This window comes from Dromiciops gliroides, chromosome 3 (assembly GCF_019393635.1).
Source record: "Dromiciops gliroides isolate mDroGli1 chromosome 3, mDroGli1.pri, whole genome shotgun sequence".
In the NCBI taxonomy this organism is placed as follows: Eukaryota; Metazoa; Chordata; class Mammalia; order Microbiotheria; family Microbiotheriidae; genus Dromiciops; species Dromiciops gliroides.
Genome location: NC_057863.1, coordinates 475,663,183 through 475,679,180, shown reverse-complemented (window position 1 = coordinate 475,679,180; position 15,998 = coordinate 475,663,183). Strand labels below are relative to the sequence as shown.

The 15,998-nt window shown below is 37.2% G+C and overlaps 1 protein-coding gene across 9 annotated transcripts in view; it reads left to right on the top strand.

Moving 5' to 3' along the window:
* Window positions 1-15,998, top strand: part of FRY (FRY microtubule binding protein) — a 570,040-nt gene that overhangs the window by 371,845 nt on the left and 182,197 nt on the right. For all 9 annotated transcript variants that reach the window (XM_043997434.1, XM_043997432.1, XM_043997428.1 and 6 more), the window contains 6 exons: window positions 470-560; window positions 979-1,058; window positions 1,158-1,238; window positions 10,744-10,912; window positions 12,981-13,073; window positions 13,170-13,268. In XM_043997434.1, the coding sequence (XP_043853369.1) occupies window positions 470-560; window positions 979-1,058; window positions 1,158-1,238; window positions 10,744-10,912; window positions 12,981-13,073; window positions 13,170-13,268 (613 nt within the window). The remainder of the gene's footprint in view (window positions 1-469; window positions 561-978; window positions 1,059-1,157; window positions 1,239-10,743; window positions 10,913-12,980; window positions 13,074-13,169; window positions 13,269-15,998) is intronic.

Below are 15,998 nucleotides of genomic sequence, written 5' to 3'. Positions count from 1 at the left end.
AGAATATAAGCTCATTGAGGGCAGAAGCTGCCTTGCTTATAGTTACATACCCAGCCCTTATCATAATATCTGGCACACAGTAAACATTTAATAAATGTTTTGTCTAGCCATCTCTTCCTTCTTTACTTCCTCTTTGTGGGAGTATGTAAGGAGATGGGAAAGAGGAATTTCTTCTGAACTTAAGGACCTCCCATGATTGATTATATATAGTAAAAATATCCCAGTGAGGATTGTAATATATGAGCATACGTCTAGACCAATGCACTCATTTTACAAATGAGAAAATGTGTGCCCAAAGCGGTTAAGTCACTTAGAAAGTTCACCACTGTAACAATAATTCAGCAACATGTTTAACTTATGGGTGGGTTATTATGATTTCTACCTTTTTAATGAATCATATTGGATCTCATAACAGGAACATTAACAGATATCATTACTCCCACTTACTGCCATATTTTTATTTTTACAGTGATGAACAGCAACGAGATTATTTAATGGAAAGAAGAGATCTGGCCATTGATTTTATTTTTTCTTTAGTGTTAATAGAAGTTTTGAAGCAGGTATGTTACTGTTTTAGTATTGCTTTAAGATAAAAGTTTGTTATTTCTGAGTGTGATTGGCACTAAAAGCTCTCCAGCTATTAAATTGTTTGGTATATTCCAAATCTAATTTAAAAACCAATAATATTTCCATGTACTGTATCATTCATATTTTCTTAATTGAAATATCTGTTATAAATTTTGGTAGATGTCATTTAAATTTTGCATATATTTACTACTGAATTCATGTTCTATAATATGGTAATAGACATTAGCCTTTGGTGTTTTCCCAACTAATAACTACTAGATCATGTTAACAGTTTGGTGTTTTTGGTAAATTATATTGCTAAAGGCAATATACAGAATTATGATTTGCATTGTGAGCAAGTTCATATTTAGTATTCCCTTGTCAGTTAAGAGATTATTCTTGGATTTTCAGATCCCGCTTCATCCTGTAATAGACAGTTTGATCCATGAGGTTATTAACTTGGCCTTCAAGCACTTTAAATACAAGGAAGGGTAAGTAAGGACACTGTATAAGTAGATTGTTCAGAATGAAATCATTCATTCTTTTTAAGTCACCAATGTTTCTTATATCACCTCATTCTATCTTGCTAGGTACCTTGGTCCTAACACTGGAAATATGCACATTGTCGCAGACCTCTACGCAGAAGTAATTGGGGTGTTGGCACAAGCTAAGTGAGTAAATGTACCTTCTAGAATTTTGTGTGTGTGTGTGTGAGAGAGAGAGAGAGAGAGAGAGAGAGAGAGAGAGATTTTCAGTTTTCTTGAAGAGAGGTGAGCAGGACATCACCAGCCTTATATTTTAAGAGTTAACATTGCTTCATCTCTCCTACATCTTCTTTACTGGCTTATTATCTACATCACAGCCTCTATCCATGCATGTACACCAAGGTTCTGTCTTGGACCATCTTCTCTTCTTCCTCTGCACTCTCTCTTTTAGTAACTTTATGAAGTCCTATAGATTTAATTATCAACTTTCTGCACATGACTTACAGATGGTAAATCTAGCCCAGACTCTCCACTGAGCTTCAGTCATGTATTAGTAATTAACCATTGGAAATCTCAAACTAACCAGTTTGCAACATCTTCCAGAGACATCTCAAACCCAGCCCATCCAAAACTGAGCTCATTATATTTCTTCCGTAAACCCAGTCATCTTCCAAACTCCCCTCTTCCTGACAAAGTCACCACCATCCTCCAAGTCTCCAAAATTTGTAGGCTCAGCCATTATCCATGATTTTTTACTCTCCCTTATGCCACATCTAACAAATATTTGATCGGTTGCCAAATCTTGCTATTTCTGTCTCATATTCAGCTTCATTTTTCTACTCACATAGCCACCATCTTAGTTCAGGCTTTTATCACCTCTCACCTAGATTATTGCAACAGGTATCTAGTTGCTCTCCCTGCATCAAGTTCCTTCCCCCTCCAGCACATCCAACACACAGCCGCCAAAGACATTTTCTTTAAATGCGGATCTGATGTCAACTCTGTCATTGTTCAGTCCTGTCTGACTTTTTATGACCCCATTTGGGGTTTTCTTGGCAAAGATACTAGAGTGATTTGCCATTTTCTTCTTCAGCTCATTTTACAGATGAGGAAACTGAGGTAAACAAGATTAAGCGACTTGTCCAGGGTTACATGGCTAGTAAATGACTTAGGTCAAATTTGAACTCAGGTCTTTCTGACTTCAGGCCCAGTGCTTTATCCACTGTTTATCAACTCTAGTGACTGCCTTTTTTTCTGGAATAAAGTATAAACTCCTCTGTCTAGCTCAGAACCCCTTCACAACATGGCTTGAACCTATCTTTCTATTTTCATTGTATGTTACTCCTCTTTCTACACTCTATTATCCAGTTAAACTGGTCTTTCTGTTCCTCACAAAGGACCCCCCCTTCTCCTTCTTTTCATCCACTTGTCTAGCATAGTGCTTAGCACACACTTTAGATGCCTAATTAATGCCTATTGACTTGTTTGATGGGCCATATCTTCACTCTGGACCATAGATTTCAAACCCCTAGATGAAAAAACTAATTTTTTAAGTCAAGTAGGACTTTCTCAGCCCAACATGGTTCCCAAAAATGTTATATTTCATATGTTTGTTTTTTCTTATTCTGTGGGTAATCGTTTTATAAAGTATGAAAGAATCCATTTTAACATGTTCCATTACTATATACTGTTCTCTACTTATTTCAGTTGAGCTAAAAATGTCCCAGATTCTGTCATGGAAACAACTCAGGGGGAAGTTCTCATAGCTAAATTTATCTGGCCTATAGCTCTGTGTAAGAAACTGAAACTGAATAACATTAGTCTATTAGCAATATTATACTTGTAGAAATGATGTCATCTCCTACTCTCTTATCTCTAGCTCCCTCCCCCCTTTGGATCAATCATGCAAGGCTCTGATACCTTTAGCTTCACCTTGCTTAATTAAACATGGGATCTCGCTGGTGCAGGGAGTGTCAGTGAGGCGCTGCCAATGGAGGTCGTCATTTTCTCTGTAACTCACAGTCTTAGAGCACTGAGAAGTTAAATAATTTACCATAATAATTACCATCATCATGTAGCCAGTATTTGTCAGATGGAAAATAAAGCTTGGGCTTCCAAGTACCAAATCCAACTCTCTTTATACTATTCTATATTGCCTCTCTGGTAATCATATAGGAGAAATAATGTGAAGAGTTCAATCTCTGGACCCACTTAAGAGTAATAATGCTGCCCCAATTATTGTGGAGTATAGTTCATAGAAAGGTCAGTCAGTGCGTCAACAGACAACCTTCTATGTGCCAGGCACTATGCTAATAATGGTTTAAAAAAATAGTCCCTGCTCTCAAAAAGCTCACAGCCTAATGGGGAAGATACCTTACAAATAAGTCTTTATAAACACAAGATATATTCAGGATAAATTGGAAATAGTCTTAGAGGGAAGGCAGTAAAATAGTGGAGGACTACAAAAGGCTTCTTGTAGAAGGTAGAATTTTAGCTGAGACTTGAAGGAAGCCAGGATTCAGAGATGAGGAAGGAGAATATTTTAGGAATGAAGGACAGCTAGAGAAAATGCCCAGAATCAGAAAGAAGACAGAGTATTTCATGGAAGGAACAGCAAGGAGGACAATGCCACTATGCCACTGAATACACGTGGAGGTATATATGTAAGGTATAAGAAGCCTGGAAAGGTAGGAAGGGATTGGGTTATAGAGGAGTGTAGAGCTAAACAAAGTATTTGTATTTGATCCTGAAGGTAATGGGAAGCTACTGGTGTTTATTGAATAGTGGAGTGACATGGTCAGACTTGAGCTTCAGGATGATCACTTTAATAGCTGAGTGGAGGATAGACTGGAATAGGAAAAGACCTGAAGACAGGAGACCAACCAGCAGGCTACAGCTGCTTTCCAGGTGTGAGGTGTTAAGGGTCTGCACCAGGGCAGTGGTGGGTCGCAGAGTCAGAGGCAAAAAGAGATCTGGAAGATGTAGCTTGTCCGACTGCATAGTATTGAATAGCATTTTATTTTTCCTGAGATCATTATCTAACAACTGTACCTATCTATCTACATGGCCTGAAACTAACCCAAAAAGGTTCCTAATAGTTCAGAATGAATTCATCAAGATCATAGGCCTTAAGCTCATGGAGCCCTAAAAAATCAACACAGTTTCTCTGGGTCACACAGCTAAGAAGATATCCCAACTCTTCAGACTTACAGCCCATTGTTCTTTGTACCACACCATGCTACCTTTGCATAATGAATATTCATAATGATAACCCTAGAGTCATCAAGCAAAGATTAAATCCGGTTTTCTTGAAGGAGATTGGGATGTGCATAAGACTAAATATTAGAAAAATTTCTATTCAAAATGGGTTTCAAATTTTTAAAGCATTAAAGATTGAAAGTTTGTTATTTAAAAAACTTTTGTTTGAGTGGAACAATTCATCCCACCCAAATGCTGGATGAATGAAAGGTTATGATTTTCTTTTGGCTAATCAGTCAATTCTTGCATTTCACAAAATTCTATTAACTTCTTTGTAGCAGCCCCAGAATAATTTTGTGTTTTATTTACATTAGGTGTTAAGGAGCAAAGTTAAAGAAACCACTTCCATTTTCCTTTGTTTTGATGGATTATGTACCATGAGTATCAGTTACTATAGAAAGGTTTCCCACAGGTATTTTGCTTTCAAATTGATTATGGGTGTGGGCCAAGCCAGGAACAGACCAAAACAGGGGCCTTTCAGCAGTAGTGGCAAGAGGAATTTGGACTAAATGATAATAGTTTATGACAATAGCTAGCATTTATATAATGAGTTGAGGTTTGCAGAGGACATGAAATAGGTTATCTCATTTGATCCTCAAAACAACCCTGAGGTAAGTGCTGTTCTGATCCACATTTTGTTGTTGTTGTTGAGTTGTGACTGACTCTTTGTGACCTTATGGACCATATCACACTAATACTGTCCGTGGGGTTTTCTTGGAAAAGAAGATACTGGATTGGTTTGCCATTTCCTTCTCAAGCGGATTAAGGCAAGCAGAGATTAAGTGACTTGCCCAGAGTCACACAGCTACTAAGTTTATAAAGTAGGATTTGATCTCATATCTTCCTGATTTCATATCCGGAATAATTCTATCAAATGTACCACCTTTAAGGTCCATTCCAGTTCTATGATTCTATGAATTATGAAAGGAAAAAGCTAAATTAATACTTGAATAATATCATGCAAACATAGGAGTACTATATTAATCAGGTCTGTTGCCACTAGTGGCAGGTAGCTCTAGGGAGGTAGTATATTATTAGTAGAAATAATGGTGGCTCTGAAGTCAGAGAACTTGGATTCAAATCTCACTTCTAACAATGCCAGTGTGACCGTGGTTAAGTCACTTAATTTCCCTGGGCCTCATTTTCTTTAACTGAAAAATGAGGGGCCTGGCCAGGGTACCTCATGAGGTTCCTTCCAACTCTAGACTTGTTGTTGTCTGTCCTTCATTCTTGAAGATACCATGACATTGGGAGGTGATGTCATGATTTGCAGTGAATTGAATTTAAGTGAGGAAGGGCTGTGCAAAGACACCAGCCTCCGGAGATATTTGGGTCCAGTGTAAGATTATATCAGGATGACTGGAGATAGATGTTTAAAGCAGTTGGGTCAAGTGACTTGCCCAGGGCCACACAGCTACAGTAAATGTCAAGTGTCTGAGGCTGTATTTTAACTCAGGTCATCCTGACTCCAGGGCCAGTACTTTATCCATTGTGCCACCTAGCTATTCCAACTCTAGACTTTTCTGTGATCTGCCATGGTGCCAATACCTAGTCTAGTCCTACTGATAGTTAGTAGTTGATCCATTGTTCACATTTAGATGTTTTAAGGTTTTTATGGTCATTTGTATAACCGTTTGAAAATCTGTCTTCCAATAATCTCATATTTAAATTGCTTTAAAGAATTAATATACTCTCTACTGATCAAATAATTAACAATTATCAAAAAATTAGCATATTCTCCCTAAATCAGTTAAAACAGTGACTTCCCAAGAATTAGTACTTTACTTCCTTCTCTCCAGTAAGATCAGCTTCAGTGCTCAGTTGATAATTTTCCAGAATAACACATTTATCCATTGGAAAAAAATAACTAGACATAACTAGGGCATTGCAGTTGCATTTTCTTCTAAATAAGGTTATTTTCATGGTATAGTTATCATTATTTCCCATAGTAATGAGATTTTAGCATGTTGTAAGGTTTTTTCCCCATATAACTTTAGTTATTATAAGGATTATGTATTTAATCTGATAGGATTTTAGCAGCATCTTGTCATTTTAATGGTTATAATGTTGCCTTAGAAAAATTATCTTTGAGTATAATTCAGAGAGTGGGTTAAGCTTTTAAAAGCCATTTACATTGAAATTAGGTAAAGATAGACTTTGATTAAAAGCAGGGTATGCTTGGATTTGCATCAAATCCTTTTAAATCATGATTTAGATCACTTGTCCCAGAGTTTTCTGATGTTAAAAAAGTATATTGTTGTTTGATATTATTTTAATAGATATTTCACAACATAGAGTTTGCCTTCTTAGCCAGTACATGTTATACATTTCAAAGAAGCAGTATCTTTTGCTGGGTTTGTGGTTTTTTTTTTTTTTCAGATTGGCTTTATTGCATCAGAAAACTGAATTTAGTTCTCATTTCCTAAAGTGAATTGAACAGATCCTTGGGTAGACCTAGGAAAATAAACTGTATTCATGTGAATCAGTTAATCATAGATAGGTGAAAATGATTTTTCTACATGGTATTGGGCCATCTGAAAGCAAAAAGATGTTTAAATTTGTTTTCATTTGTAATATAATAGTGTAAGGGGCTAAAATTCTAGCTAGTCTGTCTAAAATATCTAATGAGTGGTCACCAATAAAGTATAAGCTCTAACAAGAGTTTAGACTTTTAAGCATTTATTAAGGAGAATAAGAATTTGGTGAAGAGAGAGAGAGAAAGGCCTAGATTCAGTTGTCTATCTTGGGGAGCTACAGTTCTGCTCCGCTCTCCATGAAAGTCCTGGCAAAAGAGAGCGAGATTGCCAACCTCACCTCCTCTTCCTCCCACAAGCAAACATCACACCAAAGAAAAGCCACATGTCTTGCCCTCAGGCGCCTTCTCCTCATGGTGGAGCTTTCTTACAGTAAGTCTCCAGCAGGTGGCGTCATTCCAATTGTTACAACAGGAAGAAGCGAGGTATGGCCTACAGAGAGCTGGTCACTGAGTCAGGAAGACCCCTGATACATACTATCTTTTTGACCCTAGACAAGTCAATTAACCCCTCACTGCCCTAGGCAATTTTTAAGACTTTCTGTCACAGAGCATGTAGGAGTTAGCTTTATCAGTAGTTCCTGATACTGATGAAAGTACAGGTCTGGTTTTGTTTTTTTACACCTAGAATAACAAGCTTATGGTATTGTAGATATTGCTCTTCAGGGATTAACATGTTTTTTAAACAGAAGCATATACACTTTTAGCAAAAATTGTCAGTTTCTGTGTCAAGATAAAACTAGAAATATTTCATTAAATATCTAACTCATTCTTCACCTACCTGCTTTTTCATCTTTTTCTCCCAAAACTATGTAACTAGATACTATAATTCTCATTGCAATTTTTTTTTTAGTTCTAACCTACTTTGAAGGATCTTTGCTCTTACTGATGTGAAAACTCTCCACCAGCATAGCTAGCAGCTCTTCTCTGCCTTCTCATCCTGTGTGGTGTCATATCCTCCCATAAGTACCCATAAAAGAGCCACCCAAAGCTTGGGCACTTAACTAGTTCTTTTTATAGCTCAGGGTTACCAAGAGAGCCATGAAGCCACTCACCTCTTATATCCCATTCCTACCATGTGACTGCTCCATTTGCTTTTCCAATCTTTCAATTCTTTAATGATATTTTAATATGACTTCTCACACCCATAATCATAGTTAGTAATATTCTGCCACTTCCTTGTCCCGACTCTGAGGTTTTCCATTAACTTTTGGATTGCCTACATTTTAATTTCTCTGAGATCATAGGGTTTCAGACTTTTATCCGTGTGTCATCATAGAGACAGTATTAATGATAATGAGTCAGGATGCACAGAAGCACTGTTCAGTCTCCCAAATGCCATGGATTTAGGATCTCATCCATGCATGCATTCGCTTCTTTAATGCTGGTTGCAGGTGTTCCATGCATTCATATCCAGTGTGATTTAGCTCTATAGGTCCTCCACAGAGGACCACTCTCCCCACCCCATCCTGGAGGCCTGCATTGAGGTCTCTGTACATTGCATGGGTACCAGTGAATATTCCTGACATTCCTAGTTAACACTCTGAATACATTTCCCCAAAAGATATACTACCATATATCCCACTTATGTTCTGTATTTCTGTTATGTTAAATACACCTCAGCCACATCATGCATCGTTTTGTAGACTGGCTTAGAGACCGGAGTGAAATGACTTTTATGGAAGGATATGTTGTTCTGAGATCCAGGCAGCCAATTTGCAACTTTTTCAATTAACCTTGTTCTCAGTAGCTATGAGGTAGCTAAATGGCACCGTGCATGGAGACAAGAGTTTGAATCCTGCCTCAGACATTTACTAGCTTAGTGATCCTGGGCAAGTCACTAAACCTCTCTGTGCCTCAGTTTCTTAAGTTGTAAAATGGGGATAATTAATAAAATCTATCTCCTAGGGTTGTTATGAGGATCAAATAAGATAGCAGATGTCAAGCACTTAGCCTTAAAGCACTATAGGAATGCTAGTAATTATTATTATTATTATTAATAGATGAAACACCCACATCATTTTCCAGCTGCATATTTCCTCAGTTATATCATTATATTCTTCCTTGTGCAGAACTCCTTATTAGATTATTAGAAATATGCTGCTGCTTTCTTGTGCCCTTTGGGCCTCCTCCAATTATGGTCCCTTAGAGCAGAGGATCTTAATAGGCTTTCCATCAGTTTTTTAAACTTATTTTGATCACTGTTTTTCAATATAATTGGTTTCCTTTGTAACGCTAGGTATTTCATTTTATGCATTAAAAACACAAATTCTAATAAGGAGATCATGGGATTCACCAGGTTGCTAAATGGTTTTGTGACGCATATAAGGTTAAGAGTCCCCGCCTCCACGATTACAGTGTCACAAGATTTGCGGCAGTTTGAGCATTTTATTTGGATATTTGTGTTGCCAAGAAAAAAAAAAGGCTTTGTACCTTGGAGCAACCTTGGAATTCTTCAAAACCCTGGGCAGTTTCCCAAAGGCAGCTCAGCCTGCTGTCATGCTCCTTTCTGGGATATGCACACAAAGATTACATGAGTAAAAAATTTCATCATGGGTCATTTCAAAATGTGGTCTTTAACCATGATACCAATTGTTAGGTAGGGGACATACGTAGCTCAATCCTATGAGCTTCCCCATTATGTAGCTAATATCCATAAATGTATCCTTTTTGTGTGTGTGTGTGAGGCAATTGGGGTTAAGTGACTTCCCCAGGGTCACACAGCTAATAAGTGTTAAGTGTCTGAGGCCGGATTCGAACTCAGGTACTCCTGAATCCTGGGCCGGTGCTCTATCCACTGCGCCATCTAGCTGCCCCCCATAAATGTATCTTTTTTGAAGATATGTTTTCATTTATATAAATATTTATAAATGCATATATCAGCTACCAGTTAAGACAAGTTACATAAATTTGTTCTAGGATGATTCATAAAAGCTCTCCGAAATCCCTCTAATTCTGGTATGCCATAATAGTAGTCATTTCATAAGTAATTGTTGATTCAATCTTTTTAGTTACGAGATTTTCCTGTAATTTGAAAAGAGATTCATTGATTACATGTTTCAAAAAAAAAAAAACAAATTTTGGAATTTTAAGTAGCAATAGTGTTTGACAGTGGCACCAGAATTCTTCAGGTGCATGTGTGCCCTGCATACTGCAATCAATGAGCATTTCCTAAGTGTCTTCTACATACAAGGCTCTGTTCTAGGCACTGAGGATACCATGGTCAAAATGAAACCATTCTTGCCCTCAAGAGGCTTATATTCCATTGGAGAAATTTACTATCCTGGGGCAGCTAAATGGCACAGTGGATAAAGCACCAACCCCGGATCAGGAGGACCTGAGTTCAAATTCTGCCTCAGACATCTTGATGCTTACTAGCTGTGTGACACTGAGCAAGTCACTTAGCCCTCATTGCCCCACCAAAAAAAAAAAAAAAGAAAAGAAATTTAAAATCTACTGCAAGATACAATAATAGTAAAGCAACAATGAAGAAACATGTGTCTGGCCCAGTATGGCATTTCTTACACTCTTACAACCCTGAAGTTCCAGTACTTTGAGATCTAGGACTATAATAGAAATAATTTCACTCAAAGAAACGGGGCTTTATTTCATATTCAGCACAACCCCTATTAGCAAAAGCCTAGCTGTTTAGAAAGAGCCCAGATAACACACATACTTCATCTGCTGAGTAGCTTAAATATAGTTCAAGAGAATCCAAAGGAAAATTGGACCTGTCACCAATTCCTGGCTGTTCCCAGAAGGTGGAGATTATCCTTAAACTGAATTTAAAACTTCCTATTGCCTGGATTCCTTCTCCCCTGGACACTCTTTGAGGGAGGTCTGTGTTAAAGTGATTTTCCTATCTGGACTTGTCCAAACACATGTGTCTTTTACCCTCAGATTCCCTGCTGTGAAGAAAAAATTTATGGCAGAACTAAAGGAGCTTCGGCATAAAGAGCAGAGCCCATATGTGGTTCAGAGCATTATCAGTTTAATAATGGGGATGAAATTCTTTCGCATTAAAATGTATCCAGTGGAGGACTTTGAAGCTTCTCTTCAGTTCATGCAGGTGAGAGCCTGGGCAGTAAGGCTAACATGGAATTGCTATGAAGAGTCCACTCCATCTAATTTTTTGTACTGTAAATTGGAAGGAAGCTTTGATTTTCCACTGTGTGTATGGGGCAGGGTGGGACAGAGGTGGGGGGGGGGGGCGGGGCAGGGGGAAACAAGGGACAGAGAGAAGCCTAAATTCTACTTTAGCTCAAAGGACTCTTTTCTGAATTGCTTTGTTGGTGTGTGATTGAGGTTTTTTTACACCATACTTTAGAGCAGGATGGCATATTGGCAGGTCCCATTGAAATAATGATTGTTGTTTTTTTCCTCCATCTCCCAACTCAGTACATTTTCACTGGCTATCTCCTATGTCTGAAATTCTCTCCCTCCTCATTTGCATCTCCTGGCTCCCTACAATGCCCAGCTAAAATCCTACCTTCTACAAGAAGCCTTGTCCAATTCATCCTAATTCAAGTGCCTTCCCTTTCCTGGCAATCTACAATTTATCTTCTATATTTCTTGTTTGTACATAGTTGTTTTCATGTTTTTCCCCCATTAGACTGTGAGGTCTTTGAGGGCAGGGACTATTTTTGCTTTTCTTTGTTTACTTGGGGCTTGATATAGTTTCTGGCACATAGTAGGTTCTTAATGCTAGTTGACTAGTTGATGTCTTCCACTACATAGATGTTTGCCAGTTAATCTGGATGGAATTTAGCTAGTTTAATACTCTTTATGTCTGATAATAATTAATATACTCTCATGCTCCTGGTGTGTGTCCATGAGAACTTCAAATGTAAATGGAAAGAAATTGTTCTCATTCATCCTATAAATAAGTAGCTGATAAGAATATGATTTAAAAGAACCCTCCATTAAGCTGTATGAGCTTGAATGTAGATAATGTTTACTTGAGAAAAATTCTTGGTGATGGGAATGTAGTACAGTAAGCAGACACGAGATACAAAGAATAGAATCTAAGTCTTATCAGATTCTGCCACTGACATACTTTGGATGATGGTCATAATCTGTTGAAAACTTGAGTTTTCCCAGCCACAGATGAAGACTATTACTCATTCATGTATCAAGTGAACTTGGCTCCACACCTTGGGTCAAGCCTATGAGGGAGAATGTTGGTACAAATACAAAATATAAAATTATTAAAAGGCTACAACACTTCTAGGAATCTTTACACTCTGTCTTGTATCAGGAAAAGTTTCTGGCTATCTTTTAGGATAAGTTTGTATATTTCAGGCAGAAATATTATTAAGTTACTGATAGATTGAGGCCTTTCACATTATAGTCCCCATGTTAATAAGTCATTTAGTGAAAAGTTTTTTAATGTCATAAAATTACATGTGGATAATTTAGGTTTTTATTTCCATGAAAGCAATCCCTTGTGAAAACCATATGTTTTGTTTTATGACTAAAATGGCCAGTTTAGATGACAGAAGAACAGTGTCCTAGCAATAACCTAGCAATGGGGTTTTCCCATAGAAAGGAACCTCAGGTTTCTGAAAATCCATCATAGGCATGTCCCACTGACCAGAAAAATATTTTGTGGGAGACTATTCCTAATATGTACTCTTAGCCCTCAGAACAGACAAAAGTCAGTGAGAATAATTAAATATCCATGTGCCCAAAGCCTAAAGGTAATATGACCTCAGGACTCAAGTATGATAAAATAGCCTATGCCTATAGATAAAATTCCATTTTATTTGAATAATCCAAGTATCTGTGTTGGCAAAGGAACTATGAGTATATCTGTTGCCAGCAGATGGTTTGTTATTTTAGCATATAAGGCTGAAATAGGAGGAGGTAGAGATGATAAGATGGGTAGCACTGTAAAATGGGAATGAGATAATTTTGACTTTGTCCATTTATGGTGACTTTTCAGGGTGAGTGATGTTTTTTTCTTTTAAACACTAAGATAAATATTTTGGGGATGAATGAAGTATTATTATCTTCATTATATATAATCCCTTTTATAGGTAACACAAATGCCAAATTGAATTATAAACATTTTAGCATTATGTCATGTCTTCATTTCCAAATTTTCATTGCTTTTTTGTTGTTATTCTAATTCACAGGAGTGTGCCCATTACTTTCTGGAAGTTAAAGACAAAGATATCAAGCATGCGTTGGCAGGTTTATTTGTTGAAATTCTCGTCCCTGTAGCAGCTGTGAGTTAAATTTTTCTTTCAATGAATTTCTCAAAGCCAGAGAAGGAAAGTCAACATTGGGTTAATGATATTAATGTACATATATCTTTCTTTCAGGCTGTTAAAAATGAAGTGAATGTCCCCTGTCTTAGAAATTTTGTTGAAAGCCTTTACGACACAACACTCGAACTTTCTTCAAGGAAGAAGCATTCCCTGGTTAGTAACCATGAGCAAGGAAAAATTTAAAACACCAAGGTATCCAAGACTAACGTTCCTCAACAGAAATCTGTATAGGTAGGAGTCCCATAGACTGTGGAATCATGGTTCAACAAAGTCTAGTTTGGCATTTCAGAAGCAGGCATTTATATCGGTTATCTTTTTTTGGTTGCATTGTCATGAGAGGATTAGACAAAAGTGATCTCAAAGATGCTTTCCTCTTTAAGATTCTATGATGTTGGGGGCAGCTAGATGGCGCAGTGGTTAAAGCACCGGCCCTGAATTCAGGAGTACCTGAGTTCAAATCTGGCCTCAGACACTTGACACTTACTAGCTGTGTGACCCTGGGCAAGTCACTTAACCCCCATTGCCTGCAAAAAACAAACAAAGAAACAAAAGATTCTATGATGTTGTGAAAGTTTTACTTCAAGTCGAATTTGCTTTAAAAAAAAAAAACAACTTTGTTGATCAAAAGCTTCAGCTTTTACAAAACCATTTCTCCTTGTAACACACAAGATTCCTCACTAGTCAGTCCCTGTTCTGACAAGCAAAGGAGAGACAGTGTGGAGAGAGAATGGAGAAGAAGATTGTTGCCTGTCACGAAAAATATGAGTCTCGAAAAACAAGTTTGTAGAATAAGCTTTGTTCTATAAGGCAAACAAATGAAATCTTTTAAACTAGCAATATCTTCTACCCTTTGGAGCTACTGAACACTTCTTGATTCTAGATCCCTCTCAAAGTTTTACAGAATTTCAGCAGTTGTATTTTTGGTAGTAGTGTGGTTGATGGGCTAACGACAGCTTAAAGCTGTTCTAAAGCCAAGTTGGTGGAATATTAAACAATCTTTCATTAATATAGTGCATCTTATGGTGGCATATTTTCCTTCTAGTTTAAATAATATTTCATTTTATTTCCATTTCTCTTGGCCTTCACTTACTTTGTATCATAGTAAAAGAGTCAATTAATCTGATTCAGTGAAATAGGGACCACAGTGACCCTTGTTTATTCTTTGGGTGGCCTTCCACTAACCTTTCTGCCAGCATCTTCCCCAAGGGCTCTAGGTATCTAGATGCGTGCTAGACAAGCACAGTACTGCTTCTGTTTATGTTGATATAAGCAAAGTCTTCTTGTAGCAACATTTGCCATGGTTATTGATGAAATAGCATTCCTTTTGGGAAGCTCACTTAATTACGGTAAGTTTGCATGCAGAAAAACCCACACACACCTACATTCAAGACAGAAACCAAGTGACTACTAGCAGATGTTTCTGGGGAAATGGGCCAGTGACTACTTTTTATAAACAAGGCTGCATGCATCCTTTATTTTCTGTGGTTTGGGAGAGCAGTATATGGCTTTCTTTTTTCAACATTCAGTCTTAGAAGTTATTTAAACTGTTGTATTAGATTCCCATATTGTTAGATAAAATTTTTATTATAGTTATTTAAATATTTTAATTCTCCATTCCTTGTGAAGACATAGTTCTAGTTTTTAATATTATTTAGTCATATGTAATCCTATATAAATTACACATTTTCATTCTGAATCTAGTTCCTGAGATTGTTAGAAACAATCATCATCGAAAAAATATTCATCAGATACCTAACTATACATGGCCTTGTACAAAAGAGCCACATAGATGTTGTTCCTGCTCTCCAGAAGGCTAAAATCTTAGATTAAGGTGTGATTTTTTTATTATTCATATAGTAAGATAACCCACCATTAGTAGGGAGGTGGTGTGGCCTAGTGGAACCAGCAGTGACCTGGAATTTTCCCCATGTAGCTTTTGCCCCTTGTTTTCCTAGAAAGGGCTCTAGGCGTGGAGGTGGAGAACCTCAATTCCTATCTCACATGTAGCACTGGTACAGTGTTGCGCCCATTGCCATGGGGAAGTGACTTCCCTGCTCTGGACCAGTTTCTTTATCTGTAAAATAAACTCCCTCCTAACCCTAAATTGGTGATCCTATATCATTTAACTTTTCAGGACCCCCGTTTTCTTTATCTGGAAAATGAGGCAGCTAGAGCAAGACGGTCTTTTGAAGTCCTGTCTAACTCTAAAATTCTGTAACTCTGAATGAGAAATGTCCCTTAAGTTGGCTTTCTAGCATTATGATAAAGTTGTTGCATTGTCTTGCTGCTCTCTATGGAGTAGACAATATGTATTTTTAAGATTACTAACTGGAGTTAGAATTACACTCACTGACCTTTAAAAAGAAGGAAGCTAACTTTTGTATTAGGGATTAAACCTGTGAATTTGCATTCATTAATCCACATTCTAACCAGCTGAAATTACAGACAACAGGAAAAGCAAACCCACTAATAACTGATGGAAGAAGGAAAATTTAGATACATGATGCAGCTTTGAAAGAGGCTTTGAGACAGAATGAAGGAAAATGAATAAAATGATCTAGTAGTCAGTCAATAAACATTTATTAAGTATCCGTTATGGTTCTTGGGCAGTAGGTTAACTGACATATAAGAATACAATTTTCAACATACTTATGTTATTCTTATAATAGTAAAAAGTAATAATAGTCAAACAACACTTTAATGTTCACAAAATGCTTTGCAGATATTATTTTATCCTCAAAATAACCCTGAAAGATGTTATTATTAGTCACATTTTAGAGATGAGGAAAATCAAGGCAGACAGTGGTTAAGTGACTTATTCAGGATCACATAGCCATTAAGTATATGTGGCTGGATTTCAACTCAGATCTTCCTAATTGTAAC